This window comes from Pseudochaenichthys georgianus, chromosome 16 (assembly GCF_902827115.2).
Source record: "Pseudochaenichthys georgianus chromosome 16, fPseGeo1.2, whole genome shotgun sequence".
Lineage (NCBI taxonomy): Eukaryota > Metazoa > Chordata > Actinopteri > Perciformes > Channichthyidae > Pseudochaenichthys > Pseudochaenichthys georgianus.
This window is the reverse complement of record NC_047518.2, coordinates 35,786,602-35,808,088: the sequence shown is the minus strand read 5'-3', so window position 1 is coordinate 35,808,088 and position 21,487 is coordinate 35,786,602. Positions and strand designations below refer to the sequence as shown.

General features: G+C 40.9%; 2 protein-coding genes across 2 annotated transcripts; both read right to left on the bottom strand.

The window, feature by feature from the left end:
- Nucleotides 1-1,169: 1,169 nt before the first annotated feature.
- LOC117461107 (mitogen-activated protein kinase kinase kinase 5) lies at nucleotides 1,170-17,639 on the bottom strand. The gene is made up of 28 exons (XM_034102812.1): nucleotides 17,181-17,639; nucleotides 16,953-17,092; nucleotides 16,053-16,240; nucleotides 15,776-15,944; nucleotides 14,993-15,099; nucleotides 14,650-14,820; nucleotides 14,330-14,442; nucleotides 13,635-13,794; nucleotides 13,335-13,485; nucleotides 13,040-13,144; nucleotides 12,701-12,750; nucleotides 12,012-12,107; nucleotides 10,863-10,947; nucleotides 10,534-10,667; nucleotides 9,718-9,845; nucleotides 8,658-8,794; nucleotides 8,435-8,540; nucleotides 8,172-8,329; nucleotides 7,293-7,494; nucleotides 6,930-7,089; nucleotides 6,448-6,613; nucleotides 5,326-5,505; nucleotides 5,124-5,229; nucleotides 4,802-5,039; nucleotides 3,918-4,030; nucleotides 2,144-2,241; nucleotides 1,965-2,041; nucleotides 1,170-1,769 (listed from the first exon to the last, which is right to left on the bottom strand). The coding sequence occupies exons 1-28, from the start codon at nucleotides 17,515-17,517 to the stop codon at nucleotides 1,673-1,675; spliced, it is 3,972 nt and encodes a 1,323-aa protein (XP_033958703.1). The 5' UTR covers nucleotides 17,518-17,639; the 3' UTR covers nucleotides 1,170-1,672.
- Nucleotides 17,640-18,380: 741 nt separating this feature from the next.
- On the bottom strand, nucleotides 18,381-21,486 carry snip1 (Smad nuclear interacting protein). The gene is made up of 4 exons (XM_034101694.1): nucleotides 20,889-21,486; nucleotides 20,548-20,680; nucleotides 19,481-20,058; nucleotides 18,381-19,314 (listed from the first exon to the last, which is right to left on the bottom strand). Exons 1-4 carry the CDS (start codon nucleotides 21,047-21,049, stop codon nucleotides 19,053-19,055), a joined length of 1,134 nt encoding a protein of 377 aa, XP_033957585.1. The 5' UTR covers nucleotides 21,050-21,486; the 3' UTR covers nucleotides 18,381-19,052.
- Nucleotide 21,487: the final 1 nt, after the last annotated feature.

Below are 21,487 nucleotides of genomic sequence, written 5' to 3'. Positions count from 1 at the left end.
CCTTTCCAATGTCATGTATCCAGAGGATATTTCTTGGAGTATTCATCACAAGATAAATTTACAATATAAATAACAAGGAGGCAGGGTAGTGGCGTGAAGAGACAGGGTAATGCCAAATTGAATTTAGTTGATAATATCAGAATATTCATTTCCTGTCCGTCACCTTCCAAGGACGGAGGAGGAGGGCGCCTCGCATGATTTATTGGCTCTGTGCCTTCGGATTTGTTCAGCGTTCTAGATTATTTCAGAGGTACTTTAGGATTTTCCTCTTCACTGTGAGAATCCTGACAGTATTCTTTCCAAAATGTTTTGGGAGACTTTTGTTTTAGGACCTGATGCTCAATGAATTAATTTCAAATGTCATTAATCCAATAACACAACAAAGGGGAAATGGACGTTTTAAATTATAGTTGGAGCTGCTGTCGTTTACAGGCTGCAACACACTGCAGCTGATTTTAATAACTTTCTTGACGGCATGGAGGTTATCAAACATATACACATATACTTTACCATTCAGATGCATAGGTTATATACACAATACATGTGAACACATCCATTAAAAGACTGTTGCGCCAGAAAATTATGACTAAGACATTTCAAATGACTAACATTGTGATTAGAAGCCAGGCCCAGTCTCTCAATGAAGTCATGTTTCTATTGACAAAGCGCTAGTGCTGACAACGAGCCTTGGTTGAACTTATCAAAATACTGAACATCCTCTTATCTCACACAGGACCACTGGGATTACTAGGCAATAATGATACACTGGAAAAAGTGTGTCTTTTTTTAAATAGGTGTGGATTTTTTTTGCTGACAGCTCAATCCCACAACATTTTGATCCTGACCTTTCCCTCCTCTTTTATTACCATTTCTTACATTACTTAAGCCCAACTCGTGAATCCTTAAGCCTAAATTCAACACTTTTACCTTGCAGTGAGGAGTAGTACAAATTATTATTTAACAGTAGACCTACACAGTAGCACAGCTAAACAATAAAAAACACACACACCATGTAATAGACACACACATACAAGCAAAGCCTGTGTTGCTGTTTCTAAGGAGATGTCAACATTGTGAAAACAGATGAGGGAACATGTGTGGAATTTTAAGACTGGTCACCGCTTCGTCACTCCTCCTACCCACTGAAATAAATGTAGATAACAAGCCAGTCCAAGAGATTTTAAGTTCCTGTTTATTGCGCATGAATACTAACCGGATGTACAAACAATCAGTTTCAATCAACCCCAGACATTTGACTTAAATAAAGTATTAAAATCTTACGCACAAGTTTTCTGTAACACAGAGTAAAATAGCATCATCAACAGGCACCGTTAAGACATATTTATCATGTTTTTTGCAGATAAATAAATAATATACAAGTGTGTAAATAAACAGCTGCTTTAAAAAGGCATAATAAATTCCCACTTTTGAAAGCCCTGCAAAAATATGAAATATTGGAAATATCTGAAATGAAAGGGAAGAATTTGATATGCACTAAAACGGCAAGAATTAGTCAGTCTCTTTTTAAGAAATTACATTCACAGTTCAACAACATGACTACAATCTATCCTGCTTTACATCCCTGTATGTCCACCACGGCCTCTCATCCTCCAGATGAAACAGGGCCAGCCCGTCAATAAATCTGTCCTTTGATGTTCAACATCAGCAGCCATTAAAGAAGAGTGTCCTCACTGTCCTCATTGTGTGTGCTGAGCTGTGTCTTCTTCCGAGCTCTGATGGCGGCCCAGATTCGACACAGCATGCCACCTCTGAAAAAGCAATTTTTGACAAAATGAAATACAGTGTTACAAGTGTGCCATGTCTAACACCACCGGGGCTTTTTGATGAAACTCAAACTAACGAGGTAGACTACATCTTTTCTACGACACCATCTCTGGGTGAAATCCCCTCTTACATTTCTGCATGGAAAGATAGAGTGAGGGTGATGTGTGGCGGCAGCTCACCTTATTCCACAGTACATCAAGTCATCCCTGGAGGCCATGAAAAGGAGACAGTCCAAGGTGAACTCATGAGAGCGCAACTAGAAAACAGGATCACACAGGTTTGGATTAATCATGTGTAAATGACTAACACCTAGAAGCTTAAGGAGTAAAGAAAAGGGCTTATTTTAAATTGAGTTTACCTTATTTATAGTGTCTTTATCTACAGGGACAGACTCGAGCCAGCGCACCAAAGCCCTCACTTCTGGATTTGAGCCTTTCCGTTTAGCCAATCCACCGTCTATAATGTAAACAGATGACAAACATTCAGACTTGCTGGTGCCAATTACAATATCTTATGGTGTTAATGTTACAAACTATAAAAGCACTTGTCATGTTTCTGCACGCAGACTCTAAAATCATTATCCAAACTGCCATGTCAAGTTTGATCACATTAGCTGCCGGTCTTAAGGTCTACGCCTCCGACAAGAACCAGTCAGGCAGAAATAATCCCGCGCCTGAAGCTGAGGTGTGGCTGGGATTCACTGGTACAAGTGTTGAGAAACAGTAATGGGAATCACTGAGTGTATTGGTAATCCAAAGAGGGCTTGGTCCCTTGATGCAATACTGGTCATGCTTCAGCTTGCGCGGTTAATCGTCTGACCTTACGCTGAGCCCTTACCAACCAGATAACGACTGCTTACATTAATGGCACACGACTTAAGAAACACAAAACAGCAAAATGACTCAACTTTTGTAAATGTTACAAGCAGAAAAACCATAACACACATGCTGACTTAAGATGGTTGACATGGATGTTTGACCTAGATAAAATCAATAAATATGTAAATATGTTTTTTAAGAATGTGATGTACTGGATTGGTATGTTTGTATTGACTTAAGTCAAAGCTATTGGCAGAAAATTATGTAACAGCCATTAAAAAGATTGGATAAGTTGTTCAAGCCCATTTTATATATTAGATATTGATTGGGTATATTACAAAACTGCTGTCTTTTAGTAAAAATTCCCTTTTTGTGTTTTCATCAACACGTTTTTTACTGGATAGGTTTCCTGTGTGGAACATTTCCATGAGAAAACACTGGCAATAAACCTACATGTGAATATCACATGTAGGTATTTGATATTTGAGGAGATGGTGAGAAAGCAAGGCCGTAAAATCACATGCGACCCCAAACACATCCTGTACAGAGAGTTTGAGTTGCTGCCCTCGAGGGCAGAAGGTATAGATTACCAAACTGTAAATTGAACAGGTATACATTTTCCTTTATTCCACTGTCAATCGAGCTGCTGAACAGTCAGAACAAAATGTGATTATGCTGTGTTAGGAGTTGTTGGGAGGTGCAATGTTTACAGTGTAGTTTGTGCAATCGAGAAGGTTAAATAGGGGAAGTGTATTATGTGTAAATAGGTATGGACACAATAGGGAAAGTGCAATTTGATTTGTGTATGAATACAGTAGGGAACGTGCAATATTTGATTTATGTTAAAAATACAATAGGGAAAGTGCAATTTGATTATGTATGAATACAGTAGGGAAAGTGCAATTTGATTATGTATGAATACAGTAGGGAAAGTGCAATTTGATTATGTATGAATACAGTAGGGAAAGTGCAATTTGATTATGTATGTGCAATAGGGATATGTGCAATAGGGAAAGTGCTGTACCTGTATGTTTCTTGCTTGTTTCTTTGCCATGTGATCTCTGTTCTGTATCTATGACTGATTGACCTGAATGTTTTATGTGTATTACCTCGATGCCCAAGACAAATTTCTCCTAAGGGAGACAATAAAGCTTTATCTTATCTTATCAAAACAAAGATACAGACTTGATTTCGCCAATTAAATCAACAAATGAGCTTCTCTTTTTTTAACAGAATGCGTATTAGTGTAGAGTAGTCGTATTAACTCGTCTCCTTTAGCCATAACCGTCTCAACATACATGACAAAAACTTTACCTTCAGTGGCAGCTGCTTTCATCAGTGCATCTATCTGTTCCTGCTTCCTTCTGACAGAGTTCCTCAGTAGCTCCTGATACTCACTCTCCTTCTCATGCAGCTGACTCAGCAGTCTGAAACAAAAACATCCATCATTACTCAGCAGAACGCAGTGCCAGCCTAAAATCACAATAATCACTGTGTTTCGCTTAATAGAGAAGCCGGTGTTGGACACACACACACACACACACACACACACACACACACACACACACACACACACACACACACACACACACACACACACACACACACACACACACACACACACACACACACACACACACACACACACACACACACACACACACACACACACACACACACACACACACACACACACACACACACACCCACACACACACACACACACACACACACACACACACACACACACACACACACACACACACACACACACACACACACACACACACACACACACACACACACACACACACGCCTTTTAAGAAGCAAATTCCTGCTTTGTGCTGCACTTTCTCAATGCATTTTAACCTGTCATCTGATTGTGTGTTGAATTTGCATTATCCTCCTTTTAATGCACAATTTCATCGTTGTACCTTTAATCTAAAGGCATTTTTTATACGTCTACTCTTTGCTATTTTTTGTTTGTTTTTATGTACTTTACTGGTACACATGATGTATCACTTGTATATAGACTCTTATGGCACTACTTCTATTCTATTTTATTGTATTTACTTCCACGATTTTATCTGTTTTATTGTGTTGCACTGTTGGAGCAACATCTCTCAAATCAACTAAATTGATGCAGCATGTAACAAGAACATAACATCTTATACATTTAGAAAACACCTGAAAGCTACCTGCTGGTCTCTATCCGCATGTCTCTCAGTTTCTCACTGAGGGGACAGTTGCTGTTGAGGACCAGGTCTGTTGGGGAGTCGGGCCTTGCAGTAGGCAGAATCTCATAAATGGAGGCTGTTGTCTGCTGCATGTCTGGTGGGGCCCACACCTGGTCTGGGACAATGACCACAGGAGTGTCTGGGTCAGCAGAAGTGCTGTCTTCAGTCTCAAAGGAGGACTGCAGCTGGATTTTCAGCTCTGAGAGGTGGGAGGAATGGAAGAGGGACAGATGATGAGCAAATAAAAACTACTAAACTCACACAGTATAAGATGAAGGACTACCTGGTAGCAGCACAGTGATGGCGTCCTGCACCGCCTGTCTCAGCAGATTGTCCAGAGCAAACATCCAGTGAGGCTTCACCTGCTGTTGCCTCAACACCTTCTTCACCTGGAAACAGAGCAGGAAGTTCAACATGATTGAAATGTAACTTAGTCTATAGCTCACAGGAGTGTAATCACCATTGTTGACTCTGAAGGAACTTACTGCATCTTGGAAGCTGAACAGCACCGCCTGCAGGCCGTTCAGTGACACTGCAGCAGCCAGCAGGGTGGCTCTGAGGCGCAGCAGGCTGCTGGTCAGCTGCTTCCTGTCCGGGGAGCGGATGTTGTCTCCCAGGCAGTGAACGAGCTCAGTGATCTGATCTGCAGTCAGCGATGATCCATGCTTGAAACAGAAATAAAATGTTGGAAACATAAGGAAACACAAATTCTTCATCCCATAATACAATATCACCTGCGTGCTTTCCATAAAACACAATAAACAGCATTAGCACAGAACACCATTAAAATGTCATCAAAAAAGTTAATTTGGAGAAAAATAAATATTCCATAGTCATGACTGGGAATTTATAAAAAAAATTGCTTATTTCATGTTTTTATGATTTTTTAAATTTGCTTAATAGGTTTTCAGAAATAAGCGCACAAACCCATTTCAGATGTTAGCCTTTGTATCAGTATGATATTTGAATTAATATAATAACTCCCTGCTATTATCTCTTCAATTTACACAACAGAGTATTTTAGGTTATTCTTTGACATAAAACAAATGTGAGAGAAACCGCCTAAGCTTATCATTTTCTTGCTGTATTTGTTCTGGGGGACATAACAGCTCTGGAAATATGGAAAACAAATGCCACTCCCAATGTTAAATAAAAAGGCAGAAATGCCCTCAGGCTAAAGATTATTCACTCACGAGCCAACTCTTATACTAACCCGAAATGATGGATCACACCAAGGTTTCATATTTTGGGGTTTTTGGCTATGCGAATAATGCCAAGTCTGGACAATTTGTGTAATATCCAACTAAGATCATATCCAGAGATTGTCATTTACACAGGAATGTCATTGCCGATTACACAGGTATTTAATTATGAGTGAACCAATAATGGTTCGAACACCAGGAATAGTTTGAACCGTTTTTTGGAATTTGTTTATTTAATCTTGTTAAATGGATTTAAAAGCTGAAAGAGAAACTAAATATTAGTGAGATGCCCTATACTTCATATCCTAGGACATCCTATGTAGTGTATATGTTATGAAGGAAGCCATGAAGGTTATATATTTGACAATGTTTTGTCTCTTGTTTTTGTGAGTTTCCTTTACCCACCTGGGGCACAGACTCCTGTATATGAGAGACAACATGGCTGATGTAGTCTGTGAGGACTCGGTGTAGTGTGGCTCTCCTTTCACTGTCCTTCCTCAGCATAAAAAGACCAACGTTCTCCTCTGTGGTGGCTGGACTGCCCATGTCTACTGGAGAGTCCTCTGGTATTCTGGACAGAAGGGGGCAATAAAATAAATCAACAGATTAAGATAGTTATGTATCTAGTGAAATAGAAATCACACTAAAAAGAAATGAAGATAACACATTGATGATTCATTACGTAAGTTATACATTGTCTTTTGTAGACTGTGGCCTTCGATACAGTGGCATTACACCCTTTTGACGCCTACACAGGATGTAGCCTCACAAGACTATATGACTGTAACCTTTATGTGGTTTGCCCCTGATCTAAGATCCTGTCAGACAATTGTTGACGTAGAGATAGTACATTTTTTATTTTTCTGTTGAGCAATAATGTTACTCACAACAGAACGCTGTTGATACTCTCAGAGGTTTCAATTACTCTGAGGGGGAGTTGGTGCATCCTGAGGTCAAGGGAACAGGACAGGTCAATCGAACCCGAGTACGAATCTGTGTCCTCCACAAAGATGGAGATAGGTACAGACAGGCTGCGCTGGTAGTCAGCTGCAAAACCAGACAAGATTGTGGTTAGATATGAGTTCAAGATATCTGACATTAACCAGGTTACAACATAAATGTCAACAAACATGTATATAAATGACAAAGCGTTTCATAATGGGAACAAAGAAAGTGAGATAAACTGGCTGATGAAGAACTGACAATATATGTGAGAAAGAAAAGCAGTAAGTGAGTGTTAAGTCTCTCACCAGCAGAAAGGTATTCTTTAGGTTGTGATTCCTCCGGGGTCCTGGCCTTCTTCCTGGGGCACGACCTGAGGAAAGTGTCATTCAGCAGCTCTGCGGCCGTGGCTCTGTCGTCGGGGTCCGGTAGGAAACTTTTCATCATGAAGGCCTTCGCCTTGTCTGACATGCACTCTGGCACCTTGGGGTGGATCTTGAACATGCCCACCTTGAATGGATAATGTACATGTTACTGACAGAGTTTGATCAAATGTCATTAATACTTAAAAGATTTGTTTTATGTTTATTTAAACAACAATAAGTTATTTGTATTTGTTGTCCTGTGTGTCCTGGCTGTAAGGCTGTACTGATGCTGTGTTCACGCAACAGTAATTACAAAATTCCGACATCTGAAAAGCACTCACGTAAACAAACAAGTCTTCATTTTGACTGGGACCTTTTTACGCAAACTCGTAACTTTATAACTTAATTGGTAATAAATAATATGGAAGTACCAACAAAACAACTCGTATCAAATATTACAACAGAAAAACCCAAATGTATGTAATATAATTTATGCCGATTTCAATGGTTATTGTGGCGTTTACATCGTCATGCTAACATGTGAATGTTTAACATTATCACCATTTCTGTTAGCATGCTAGCATTTGCCAATTAGCGCTAAACAAAGTCAATTCAAATTTTGACCTGATGATGGTGCTAGATAAAAAGCAGTCATAGTCATTACAACTCATCCTCCTGGGGAGATTAAAGTATGTAACACCATCCATCCATCCAGTTCAGTCAAACACCATCATGTGGGACTTTTTCCTGAAAGCCTGGCTAGCATGTAGAGCTATATATATGTATAACCATCAACCTAAAATACAACTTTCTCTTATTTACCTTGAACATGGCTGCCTGCGGACTTCCCAGCTCATGAAAGGGTGGTTTGCCCGTTGCCATTTCTATAATAGTGCACCCCAGGGACCAGATATCAGCCGGCTTCCCATAACCCCGAGGCCCCTGGTCTATAATCTCTGGGGCCATGTACTGCAGAGTTCCTGAAAATAATCATAAAGGTGATCAAAATGCAACCACTGTTATCAGTCCTCAGATAAAATGACAGTATATCCTTCTGATTGAGTTAAAAGTAGAGAGCATCTTACCAGCAAAGGTCTCAGTGCAGGGGTTAATCCCTGCTAACCGCTTGGAGGTGCCAAAGTCAGAGATCTTTAACACTCCACTATAAGTGTTGATCAAGACATTGTCACCCTGCAGCAAAGACAAAAAGCCCACATGATTTTACTCAAATACAAACATATTAGACAATAAAACAAGGATGAAATTGTTGGCCATTTGTCCGCAGAAGTCCCATGGTGCTCCGCTCACCTTAATGTCTCTGTGGACTATCTGATTGTCATGAAGGTATTTGAGCCCCTCGAGGATCTGCTTGGTGTAGAAGATGATGGTGGCTTCATTGTCTTTCAGGGGACCCCATTTGGAGCGGAGAAGAGATGACAAACTTCCTACAAGCAGTACATATCATGTTAATTAAGCCGATTCATACTTTCTCACATCTACATGAAGGCAGTGAAGGGAATAAACATAATTTCTTCTGTTTGTGCTGGTAAATGCAATATTCTGTTTTGGTTGAATACGTCAATTCTCAGCAACATGTGGCAATATCAATCATGCCATGGTCTGCAGAGATTTTTCTTCAATGAGCAGGATGTGGGAAACTTCCCACTTTCTTAAAACTGGCTTCCAGTTGATATTACACAATCACAACTCCACTGCACACAAGAGAGACACTCCTTAAACTTCCTTAAAACGGACTGTAATAAGGGCATCATCCTGTTACAGGGTCAAAATAAATAAAACTTGAAAGAAGGGGCGGGTTTTCCTTTTGTTGGCACTTTTTCAGGAAGCAGGGCATGACTTCTTTGTAAGTCTATTTTCATTCCAGGGAAAGTATCAAAGAACATTGTTTCATCTAGTGACACACATTGACTTATGTATAACTATTAGATTGTAGATCAAATGAAAACAGTTCAACACTGATGTATAAGTCTGGGCCTCTTTGGGAAATTGAAAAGTGAAAGTGGAAAAATGTAAAAGACATGAGTAAGTATTAGCAGAAGTGAATGCATACAAATAAAACAGAATTGTATTAAATTATCACATGTGTAAAGTTGGTCTTCAGGTTTTTAATGTTTTCATGTAGCCAAATATTAGCTTAAGACAGCATCAGTCAGTTCCAGTGACTTTCCTGTTTTTTGATACAATATGTTAAGTCACATACTGCAAGGTGTGTGTGTTTAACTTTTAATTTGAACATCTTATTTTATATATATTTATAGCCAGTGTGTGTGTGGATTTGGCCAATGGTATCCAGTAATGGACCTCTACTGCTCTTTGAAGCCAAAAGTGTACATTTCAGGATTCATACCTCCAGGTACTTCATCCATGAAGATCTTGATGAAACCATCCTGACTGACAGAGCCCAGGTACTGGACAATATTTCTGTGTTTTAGCCTCTTGTGCAGAGCTATCTCCTCGTGGAGGGGCTGGGAGTACCTGGAAAATAACAAAGCATGATAAGTGGAACAGTGAGGTAAAAAGTTGAACTATGATTTTTAACTGTATAAATAATGGTCACGGGCAGTTTCACTTCTCTAACTAAAGCCTATAGATTAGGGATAACGATATTATCCCAATATCTGTACACATTTGAATAATAATGCCATCAGTCAAATGTTTCTTCAACTTTGTTTAGTGTGTGTTTTTGTCTTTTTGGCAAATGAATAACATAAAGTAGGAGTGTAAAGAGGCGGAGAGTGTGCATTATTTCCCTTTTGTAGTGTCATGGTGAGGTCAATACCGGTATGTCCCAACACTCCTTATCTGTTAACCTCTGCCCCTACTCATTTGACACAATATTTCCCAATTTGGTTTTTTGCCAAGACCACAGCTTTATAAAGACAAACAAATATTGTGTTGCGTCTTTGATGCAAATGCTTAAAAGGTTATTTAGATATTTTCATATGACACCGCAGTGCAGCCTTTGTGTCGATGAACGAGGAACAAACAAAGAATGACAAGTCGGAAAACTCATAAATCTCCCCTAAGATTCGTAAAAAGCACTGGGGATCCAAAGCATGCCAGTGAGGAGTTTCTCTGCCAAATAATTTCCCTTTAAGGAAAAAACCTTCTTGTGAGAAAAAGTGCAGCTTAAAGTCTGCCAGAAAGTATTGTTTTCTCATACGTGTTGTCCTTCTCAGGGATTTCCTTGATGGCGATGCGCACTTGGTTGCTCAGGTCTCTCCCAGCATACACCACACCGTACGTCCCTTTACCCAGAAGCACCTTGTCGCCATTCTCATTGGTCTCGTAGACAAACTGTCGATAGGAGTGCACGAATCAGAAAGTATGAGCCTCAGGAGAGATTTGAGGAGTTTCACACGCAGGATAGAGAAATGTGAAGAGAACAGATGTTTCATTCAGGGACTTCTGGTATGTTTCTAACTTGTTGAGGCAATTGAGACCTAAAATAGAGAGGACTCTGCGTAAGAGGAATTGAGGACTGTGACTGACCTCTAGTACTCCCTCTGCGACATGGTTCAGGTCCTGAGCGGGGTCTTCAGCCTGCTGCAGCAGAGAGTTCACCAGCTCGCAGAAACTAGTGACAGAAAAGTGTGAGGAGGCATTTATGTAGATGAGAATATAAGGAATAAAAAGGAAAGAAACACCAACAACATCCAACACGCCCCGAGACTTCAAAGAAGTTACCCATGAAAGTTACACCCAATGTGTGGAAGTAAACATACACTTCATGAATAGAATCGACTTTCACAAGCTTTGACCACAGTTCAATGATTTACAAGCGTGGCCTTTTTGTTTATATAGTATACAAAAGCATACATGCACACAAGTGCGAGCATGCGGGCGACGATATACACAGCCCTGACACATTTTCAAACGGTTGCCTTGATCAACAGCTGCAGGTGACATTCTTCATAGTCTATGGTGGAGGCAATGGCAGTGAAAAAGAAGACTATCAACAAATCATGAATCTGTACAATGCAAAATGTACAATACTTTTAACAGCTGGCTTTGCAGATGTTCTATGAGGAAGGAAATGTACCAAGCCTTACAAGTCTTGTTTAACGGAAAAGGGCATTTTTAAAGGATCAGTTGACCAAATTCTCAATAAAGCACTCACTTTCTTCTTTAAATAGCATTCAGCTATGCAGAACGCTTCAGTTTGACTTCCCTTTTTTTGGAAGAGACTTCCGAGAGAAAATATCTACAGTCCTAAATGAACCAGGATGAGGAGTTCTCTGAGGTCACTCCGTTATATTAATGTGGCAGTTAAGTTTTAGCAGTGGGTCGCCCGAAACTGACTCTATCAACAGAGGTTAGACATTTTTTTATTTTTAGTTGGCTTTGACTCTTTAAGTCGGAGAGAAAAATATGTAAAAGGGGATTTCCAAGAGTAAAATAAAGGAAACATGACTCATTCAATGTTATTGCATTAAACTCATCACGTTACGCAACCTACTGCACCTTAGTCTGCAAAGGTGAACTACCTATGTGTGACGTCTGATCAGGTTCCTGTACCCTGTAATGATGGGCTGTTCCTCTCTATTCAGCCCGTCAGTTGGTCGGTGAGCAAGTCATTCGCATTGCCTCACTTCACACACTCTGACCGGCTGTTTCTTTACCAATGTTTTAGTGACTCACCCTTTGCAGTGAAGCTCGGAGGGGAAGCAGAGCTGGAAGTCATCTGAGTTGTAGTGGACATACAGGAAGCAGCTCCGCTCATCAATCTTTGAAGCACTTAAGAGGGGGAAAAGCAAATAAGGATTTGACACATTTATACTCCCTTATTCAATTGTTTAGGAGATGCATTGCAGAGCAAAAACATAGAAGTGTGCTAACCGTAACCGCTTAAAATACCTTTTCTGAACCAGCAGCTAATGTTTGCAATACAGAGGGTATCAGTGGTGATTAAACAGACTCACCATGGGTTCATTCAGTAAATGCTGATGAGTAAGGCCCTTCACAAAAGAAAAACATGTTTTTCTCGTATTTCCCCCAAACATTTACAATCTGATAAGGTTGTTTGCTTGGTGTTCTTTCGTGACCCAGCAGCTGACTGTTTTGGGTATTTGCTGAAAACAGCTCGAGTGGCAAATCGGCAGACAATACAAGGCCAAAGTACACAGCGGCAGTGATCAGTAGCCAGAGGGAAATCAAAGGAATATACGAACAACAAGGAGGCCACTATATCAACAGAGCAGAAATCTGACAGGCAGCCAAGGTTTCCCAGACAACGTCAATGTGTTGAGGGCTTCGCTGCAGGCTTGAACACACCCAGAACTCAGAGCAGATATTTGAGAGATGTTAGCACATGCTGAATCGCACTTTACCTCACTCCCCGAATTGCAGAGGCTGGGAAAGTCCACTGGTGTAAGCCTTTCTGTGGAATCAAGTAGGAAGGATACAGATTGTTGACTGCATAGCTTTTATTTGCATGCATGAGAAATACAAGGGAAAGTAAACGGTCCTGAGGTATGAAGTAGGTCATTTTTCCCACACAGTGACGTCCATTGAACACACCCACACACTCATCCTATTACACATCCACTGGGTCATGAATCAGTGTGAGACTTGCTTTCACAATACCATTTATTTTTAATTCTGTGTGTATTGCAGGAAATATGTATCCAGATAAAAGTGTGGTTCTAACCGAGGAGGGATCAACATACCTTTAAGGGAGTGACGTGTCTCAACTGGACAGTGCGGCTTTCATCCTCCTCACTCACACACACAATAGCTGGTTGGAGGATTTTACTGGGCTCCATAATGAGCACCTGAAAAGCAACACATTCAGATTATGTTACCAATATTTTAAATAACCAAAAAACAATCATTTACATGTTTTCTCTTTCTTTATCCATTCATTACAGCACTGGGTGTTGACCGTAAGATTAAATGGACAGAGGGTGGAGGAGTTTGATGTGTATCGTTACAGTAGGGTCAACGTTATCAGTGTGGTCTTACTGGGCAGCGGCCTGTGGAGTCGGTGGGTTTACAGGTTTGCAAAAGCAGCTCCATCCAGAAGTCCAACGTTTCCTGTTTAGGAGATCTCACCTCGGGAAGCTTGGCAAACTGACGGTACAGGATATACGTCTCCATGATGGATGCCACATACCTGAAAGAAGTATTAAACTCATTAATCAACAAAAACATAATATGGCTATAAGACCAACATCCCTCTGAATGGTTTCTTATTCACAGGGATTTTGATGTTTTAATCCAACAATGTACATGATTACCACTAATCCAGAAGTAAAGCCTCACCATACAGGAGCATTGAGTCTGTAAAGTTTATCAGAGGCCATGATGACTTTCCGATGTTCGTCAGCGAGGATGTTTGCCCCGAGGTAGAAGCCGACATCCCAGTAATCCTTCATCTTCTCCAAACTGCCCTTTCTACCGAGCAGAGTGCTTAGAGTCCCGCCTGAACACCAGCGCAGAGCAAAACAATTCATTAAGAAATTCATACGAAATAACGATTATATTTAGAAACTAAAAGGCTTATACTGTATGTGTATTAACTGATGACAGCTGCCCTGTCCAACTATAAGTCATTCTCTGGGGTGCCAAGCAGGTATACAAGAAAAAGGCAATAGTGATTTAACACTACATACATTCTGAATGATACATGAACAAATAAATAAATGAATTCATGATGTGTATTGGGAAATTGACATGAAATAAGCTTTTCAATGATTGGTTTTCTCCATATTTCATTGTATCTTAAACATTTAAAATCCAGCCTGAATTGTGGACTCTCACATTAAAATAATGGATTGCATCATAACTAATATAAGTAGAAGGGTAATACACCTACAGCATAAAGTGTAATGTGCAAGTAGTATAAACTCATTGACACAATAAATCCTTAGACCATAAACTTGTATTGCCGCCATATTTGATCAAAGCCGATATTTGTCATTGATTCCATCTGATAAAGAAAGCAGAATAATAAGCACCTATTTTGCGCAGTTCAATAGAAGTGTCAAATTCATGTCCAGCTGCCATCAGGAGGACCACGTTGTTGATGGCCGAGTGAAGAGTTGGCTCCGTCTCAAACCCTTTCCCATACCTGACAAATGATACAAATAGAGCAATAACGGATTATAATAGAACACTGGCAGATAGGGGGAATCAGTTACACCAAAACAGTAATGAAACATAAACAGTAAACACATACAAGCAAGTACTTGTAAGTGGAGTATGTAGTAAAGAACAGAAAACAGACAGATGCCACTTTGAGCCGTTTGTAATATGCACCAACACAAAGCGGTTGTACCAATAGCAGGCCTGGTCTCGGCTGCGCTCATCAGTGAACCCAGAGCTCATGAACATGTCTTTGTAGATCCTTCCACACAGGCAGTAGATGTCTGACGCCACTTTCACCCCCGAATCCACGATGGGTAGAATTGCATCCAAAGCCTTGGCGCGATCTCCAGGGAGATTCCTCCTGAAATATGTGTTGATATCAGCTGTGATAAGCTTGAACAAAATCCCTCATATCTACTATTCATACAAGCTACAGGCTGGGAATGGTACACACTGGTTGTATCTAAACAAGAGCAGAGACTATAATACTATACTAAAACTAACTATAAATGCAATGGGGGCTTTATGGGTACCTGTTTAGAGCAAAGATGTAGTTAAACTTGATATTCTGATGTCTGGCTACCAGACACATGGGTAGGTCATTCAGAGTCTCCACCAGTTTGATTATGGCATCGTAGTCCTGAGAGGGTGCAGAATTACAATGCATTATTGAACATGCTTCTAATTACATTTAATAATATATATGACTACTAGATTTATCAACAATAACCATTGAAACCTTAATTGTGGTCTACATCACACCTGACATGCAATCTGATCATGGGTTTTGGTCATATCTGATTACTTTTAAGGGAAACATTGCTGATGTTGAACCAGATGTGTAGTTTCTACTGTTGCAATGTGGATAGTTAAAGTGCATGTATAGAGGGTTCAACTGGCATGATACTGGCAACTGGAGTTACCCGCTCCTTTGCCAGCTCGAATGCCCTTAACATTCATATTTTCACCACGACACACTGGTTTTTATTGTGTTTTAAGCAAAAATTCCTTAAATGTAGTCAATTAATCAGTTAATGATCCATAACCAAACGTGTTGTGGTCTGGTTACGTGAAGGTGTGCAGTTTTGATATTCACTGAATCTTCAATATTAGGATAATTGTTCTTTTTCTCAAACAATTGTAATATGACATTTTTGGCCTTGAAATGAATAGATTTCTCAAACTAAATAATTTGAAAGATGACTAAAGAAATAGAATAGCAACCGGTTGTAGCCCATAAGCTTGTACACACCCCATGTCAGAGCATTTACTAATATGCACACGTAAACCGTGCAGTCTATGACGTACACACACACCTGATTGTCTCTGTAGGACAACAGCAGGTTGGTGACTATATCAGGGGTGAGCAGCTCGACACTGTCCAAGCGTTTCTGGATGCGGCCCAGCTCCTCACTCAGGGCTTGGCCACTAAACCGCTCCCGTGCCATACGGATCTCGTGCCTGATCGACTCCCGGAAGTACTCACTGTCAGCACAAGAGGAGAAAACATTTGAATGTACAAATCTACAAGAGACTATGACGTTTTTGGTGAAGCACACGATGGTAGACGAAGCCCTGCTGTGTGTTTCTGACCTGGACTGAATGTGCACATTGTTCAGCAGATGCACCAGTCTGTCCACCAGCGGGGTCAGCAGGGGCTCCAGCTGGAAACTAGGCTGCATCAACTCATTGATACCGTTCATCATGGCAGCATCACAGGCAAACACTTTTCCCTGAGGGGACACTACGTAAGGGAGGAACGTGTAGCTTCCACACTGCTCCTAAAGGGAACACAATCATGCAGGGTTCAATACACACTAGGGGACCTCGATTGGGCTGAGGAATCACGGATGTGTTTTTGCTTTTGATGCTTAAGGTTTCATTTCATTTGACTTTATGAAAACAATGGATTTGGTTGTAGTATTGTTCTATCAAATCTCTTTTCAGCTATAACATTTCATGAATTACATGATTTCCTTTAGAGGTATTAACTGTTTTTTACATAACTGTGATTAAGTGCCATTGGCCTGAAAACAAACTGAAAGTCATGTAAACATTCATTTGAACATTAGTCACCTTCATTGTTAGGAAACAGTGATGGTTATTTCTCAATAATTTCTTACTTTTTAAACACAAAACCATTCATCGATTAGCCATAAAGTAGAATCAGCAGAATGATGAATAATTACATTATGTATTAGTTGCAGCCATGTCCAGATCAACACACTGAGGTGAGTTTAGGGCAAAAATCAATTGTGTGTCTCTGTTGGCTCCCGTTATCTCACACTCATTAACTAATAATGAAAGACTCTCCTCACGTGCGTAGTATGCCACACATTATCAGTTATTATTCCAAGATCAATATTAACTATTTTACACAGTGTACCCGATTTCTTTTTGGAAAGGCAGTTTGTAATCTATTGATCACGCCCTGGTGAAATCATCACATTGATTCACAACACAAATGCAAAGAATGTGTTGCCATTAAGGTACCTTAACAGCCGGTAGATCACCATCTTGCTTGTAACAATACAGTACTATGTTATTGTTCATGCTGAAACTTTCTCTCACTCCCAGGTGGTAGAACAGGGAGGGCTGGCAGAAAGTGTCACTCATCTCCACCACTGCTACATCTGGGCGGGAGGGATTAAACAGGACAGGTTAGTCAACGGGGTTGGCCTAGTGCTTAAATGACCCCGCAGTCAGCATGCCTGCACTTGCCTGCGTTGTAGAAACTATCCAGGATGTCCGTGGTGCCCAGGGATATTCTCTCAAATGGGATTGTTTTGAAAACTGCCTGTGCGTCCGCGCAAGCTTCCTTCAGACATTTCAGAGATAAATTCTCCTCAGTCTGCGGCACGGACGCGTCCTCGTTCAAGATGTATGCCACGGAGACAGCCCTGGTCCGACTGCGTGGAGAAACGATCGGTCTAACCGAGCCGCTGGCACTCAGCTCTATAGCCAGAGAGTCCTGCCACAAACTTCCAGCAGACACCCACACTGGATCTTTCCTCTTCAGCTCGCGCAGGCTCATTCTCCTGCGCTCCGTTGTGTACATGTTGTCACTTATCCCACAGCTGGAACTCAATGCATGAACTTTGTAGTGACAACCTCCATTAGAAATCTAACAACACGGTTGCTTGTTCTTGTAATTCCACAGGTGTGTCAACGCCCCCGCTGACAGCACATATCCACTACCATTCCCGGACTCTTCCCCACTCGACCCGCCCTCTCCCCCTCCCTCCTCTCCTCCCCCTGCTGACATTTTCAGACTGACATTGAACGCCACACAAGCCTCGACTCTCCCATGACCTCTGCTGTGAAAAGCTGTTATTCAATTCCGATGGTTACAGATGAACACTGATGGGATGGTTGCTGTGTCCCAACAATAATGCAACATGTTAAAGATAATTATTTATAATGTCTTCTTGCATATCAATAATGAAAAAACCTGTCTTGATCCGTTTAAAAAAAAAAAATCAAGTTAGAGATGCAGAAAGACAAGCGGACTGGGAGGAAAAAACATGTTATTTTGTCATTTCTCTTGCTTCTTCTTCTGTTGACCCGTCTGAGTAATTCCCTTCAAACAAAACAAACTCAAAGAGAGAGCATTCAGGGAGAATTGAATATTATAGCTGAACAAGGTTTGAACATGGGGACATTTAAGGACAGATTCTTAAATATTTACTTTAATCCGAGGAAAGCTTGGAGTTCAGTTCCAAGCCCCGACCCAGCTGCGCTAAACAAAAAGTAGATATGCTGAAAGAAAGTTTTCCACTAAATGTTCCCAGTAAATGTTGAATCACAACGGGCTCACAAAGTGCTTAGTCTTAATGTTTGGTAATCTTACATTACAATTCTTGACATATCAAATGGAAATCTATCTGATGAGGTGTCTACATTAAAACTCTCCAGACAATCCAAATTTTCACGATCTTTATTCAAAGTACATAGATGGAAATTTACTATGAATGCTGTCGGATCCAAAAATTCAAAAAAATCAAAACAGGGAGTCTGTAAATCCACACAGTATTGGTGAAAGGAAACAACTGAATCAACTAGTTTCCCCCTGCTCTACAAAGCAAAAAAGGCAACATCATTACAAGAATGTCTGTAATGTTTTTACTGACAATAAGCAATGCTTATTTGACATGAATCTAGAGTACACATTCCACGTATCGTACATTGATATATACAGCCTGGACAAAGACAAGAGATCAGTCTTCTGCTAAACTTTGTACGAGTGCTGTGATCCAAAAATATAAAATTAACTTTTTTTATTTAGCAAGAATCTTTATCTGGCACTGAGCACTTTGTGAGCGCTGTCAGATGTGAGATCAGTAACGCTTACACAGATATTACACAAACAACCTGAGAATAGGAAGTCTTCTCTGAGACAGTTGTGGCAGGTTTAAGCAACAGTTCGGTAATTACAGAATATACAAACCAGCCTTGTTCCATTATTGAAATAAAGTCCAACATTTACCAGTTCCATTAATTGTTCCATTCCCTACAAAAACAGCCATTTGCTGAACACCAATGGAGATGTTATCTACCCTTAATGAACTGGACAAATGGGTTCTTGAGAACAATTCACTCATCAAGGCCCTCATCATCATCTTCCTCCTCTTCCTCCTTGGTGTCCACCTCGGTTGTGTCTGAGAACTCGTGCAGGAGGACGTACTCGCGGCTGCTAAAGCCAAACTTGATAACGTCTTTTTCTTTGAGCTCGTAATAGCGTTGACCTTCGATGCGCTGGTTGTTCAGGTAGGTGCCGTTGCCGGAACCCAAGTCAATGATGTAAGGCCTCACCCTGCGGCCACTGGTGCCGTCTGCACGTGTAAACGGCATCAGCCTGCAGAGAAACAAACAGGAAGGAAGACCAGTTTAAATCATGCGACAACAAAATTGTCCAAGTGTTATGCAGCTTGCAGAGGAGCTCTATTTAAATGATACAGATTGAAATAGGAGATTTATAACACAGCAAAGTAAAAAACACAGCTGATAATTGTTACTCTTACCTATACTGGAAGACTGCATGCTGCTTGGAACAGGAAGGGTGGTCAATGGCGATATCAGCAATTTTTCTCTGCCGCCCCAACAAATAGGCACTCTGTCTGTGAATGTACATGACTGGAAGGGGTTCGTCATTCTTGAAAGGGTACAGTCGCCATCTGCGCTTGGGAATGCGAGCCTCAGGTGGCTCATTGTACTTGATCACCTCCCCCCGGAATGTGTTGGTATCTTCCGTTAAAGCCCCGGACAGTCCGAAGTTGGGCTTTTCTTTGTCAGGAGGCGGGTCATCTGGGTCTTCAACCCCTCCTTCAGACTGTCCAAAATCCTGTTCTTGGTTTTCTTCACGCCGCTGGCGGTTTTCTCTGCGCCGCTCATCGTGTTGCCGTCTTTCATCTTGTTGAGAGCCAAGTGCTTCTTGCTCTTGCTGTCTGTCTCTGCCACGGTCTCTCTCTCGCGGTATGTCTATTTCCCGCGGTCTGTCCGTTTCCCGTGGTCTGTCTGTTTCCCACCTGCTCCGCCTTTCTTCTGGCTGCTCATTTCTCCTCCTCCTATCCTCCCCACTGGTCCGTGGCTCATCCTGCTCCTGTGAGATTATTTGTAAATCGACAGTTAGAGCAGGTAATCATGAGTTGAGTTGCCTTCAATAACCACGTGCAGTCATTCTTCATTTGCGAATTCCCATGTGGTAGCTATGCTATCGGGCCCAATTAAGGCTCTCAATGTAGCAGAGCCAAGTTTGAACTACAAAAACATTCAATTGTTACAGGTTTTTAAAAAAAAAAGTGTATTTGTTTATTTTTATCAAGTAGAAATAGCCATTGAAATAATAGAATTTAAATTAGCGAGCCAGTGAGAAGTGGTATCTGCCGTAGGAACATAGTTGACATACTCTTAGGTACTATGCCAATACTGAAGCAGCTGTTTAAGGTGCAAATATAAGATAAACACTGGTAGCCTCCACTTGTATGTGCCACATGGAAAGAAAAAGTGGAGTAACTTAAACCTCTGAATCAAGAAATATCCAATGATAAAAGCTATATGGCATGTTTCTAATAATGTAGGACCTAATCACCCGCTTTATTTTGACATCAGCACCACGTTGTGGAGGAGTGCGACTTCTTCTGTTTCTGGTGGATCTGCTTCCTCGTCTGACGGGAGAAGTCTCTCTTCTAACTGGTGAACGGTCTCTTGTCCTGACGGGAGACCTACACGAAGAACACAAAAAAAAGGCCCTAAATTAACTTTGTAAAGACGTTTACATAGCAAACTAACAAATGATTGCCGTTCAGATGCAGCTAATATGTGCTAACGCGTTAGCTACGTTTGTTCGGAAGGCAAAACATCTTTAAACTCGCTGGCGAACGCGTATGTTGTGTCTGTCAAGGTAATACAATGACTTAAAATCGAAAATACCTGCTGGTTCTTCTCCTCTGTGGACTGGAATGGCCGCTGGATCTGGACCGGGAGCGGCGTGTTCTCTGTGGCCTAACAGGGCTCACCTGCTCCTGCTTTATCTTAACTTTGGGCTCCCGCTCCGGGGATTCCCTTCTCCTGTGTCGCTTTTCTTTGGTCATTCTAATGTATGTAGACTAATCCAACCGTTGTGTAACTAATCAAACATCACCGTTCGCCCAACAGCATGTAAAAAAACAAACAAAAGCAAACTCAAAAACGTAGCAAAACTTCGACTATTATGCTCAATTTGGAAACTTCCGTTTCCCGTGGTGTACCGAGAAATGACGTCGACGTGATGACTTACAGGGCTCGATTTTGGTTCCGTACGACTCAGTCTATCATTTACGTTACGGTCACGGTAACATCTTAAATAAAGCTGGTGTTGTGTAAAATGACAGGACGAAATATTAAAAAAATGTACAACGAGTATTTCAATTAAAACAGCGATCTCCCTTAAAAACATAAACAAGTCGTAAAACAGGCGTATAATTTATGTCACACCAAGTACAGCCTTTCTTCTCATTAATGTTTGTCCTAAATATTATAAACGAAGATTG

What these genes read in the sequence shown, in the direction of transcription:
- LOC117461107 (XM_034102812.1), bottom strand. Translation starts at nt 17,517, where the DNA reads ATGTACACAACGGAGCGCAGGAGAATGAGCCTGCGCGAGCTGAAGAGG. An exon ending in TCCGAGCTTCACTGCAAAGG is followed by an intron (nt 10,948 to 12,011) that starts GTGAGTCACTAA and finishes TTCTGTCACTAG; the next exon opens with TTTCTGCGAGCTGGTGAACT. An exon ending in TAAAGAATACCTTTCTGCTG is followed by an intron (nt 7,090 to 7,292) that starts GTGAGAGACTTA and finishes CTGGTTTTGCAG; the next exon opens with CTGACTACCAGCGCAGCCTG.
- snip1 (XM_034101694.1), bottom strand. Translation starts at nt 21,049, where the DNA reads ATGACCAAAGAAAAGCGACACAGGAGAAGGGAATCCCCGGAGCGGGAG. An exon ending in CAGAGGAGAAGAACCAGCAG is followed by an intron (nt 20,681 to 20,888) that starts GTATTTTCGATT and finishes TTCTTCGTGTAG; the next exon opens with GTCTCCCGTCAGGACAAGAG. An exon ending in CTGATGTCAAAATAAAGCGG is followed by an intron (nt 20,059 to 20,547) that starts GTGATTAGGTCC and finishes ATAATCTCACAG; the next exon opens with GAGCAGGATGAGCCACGGAC.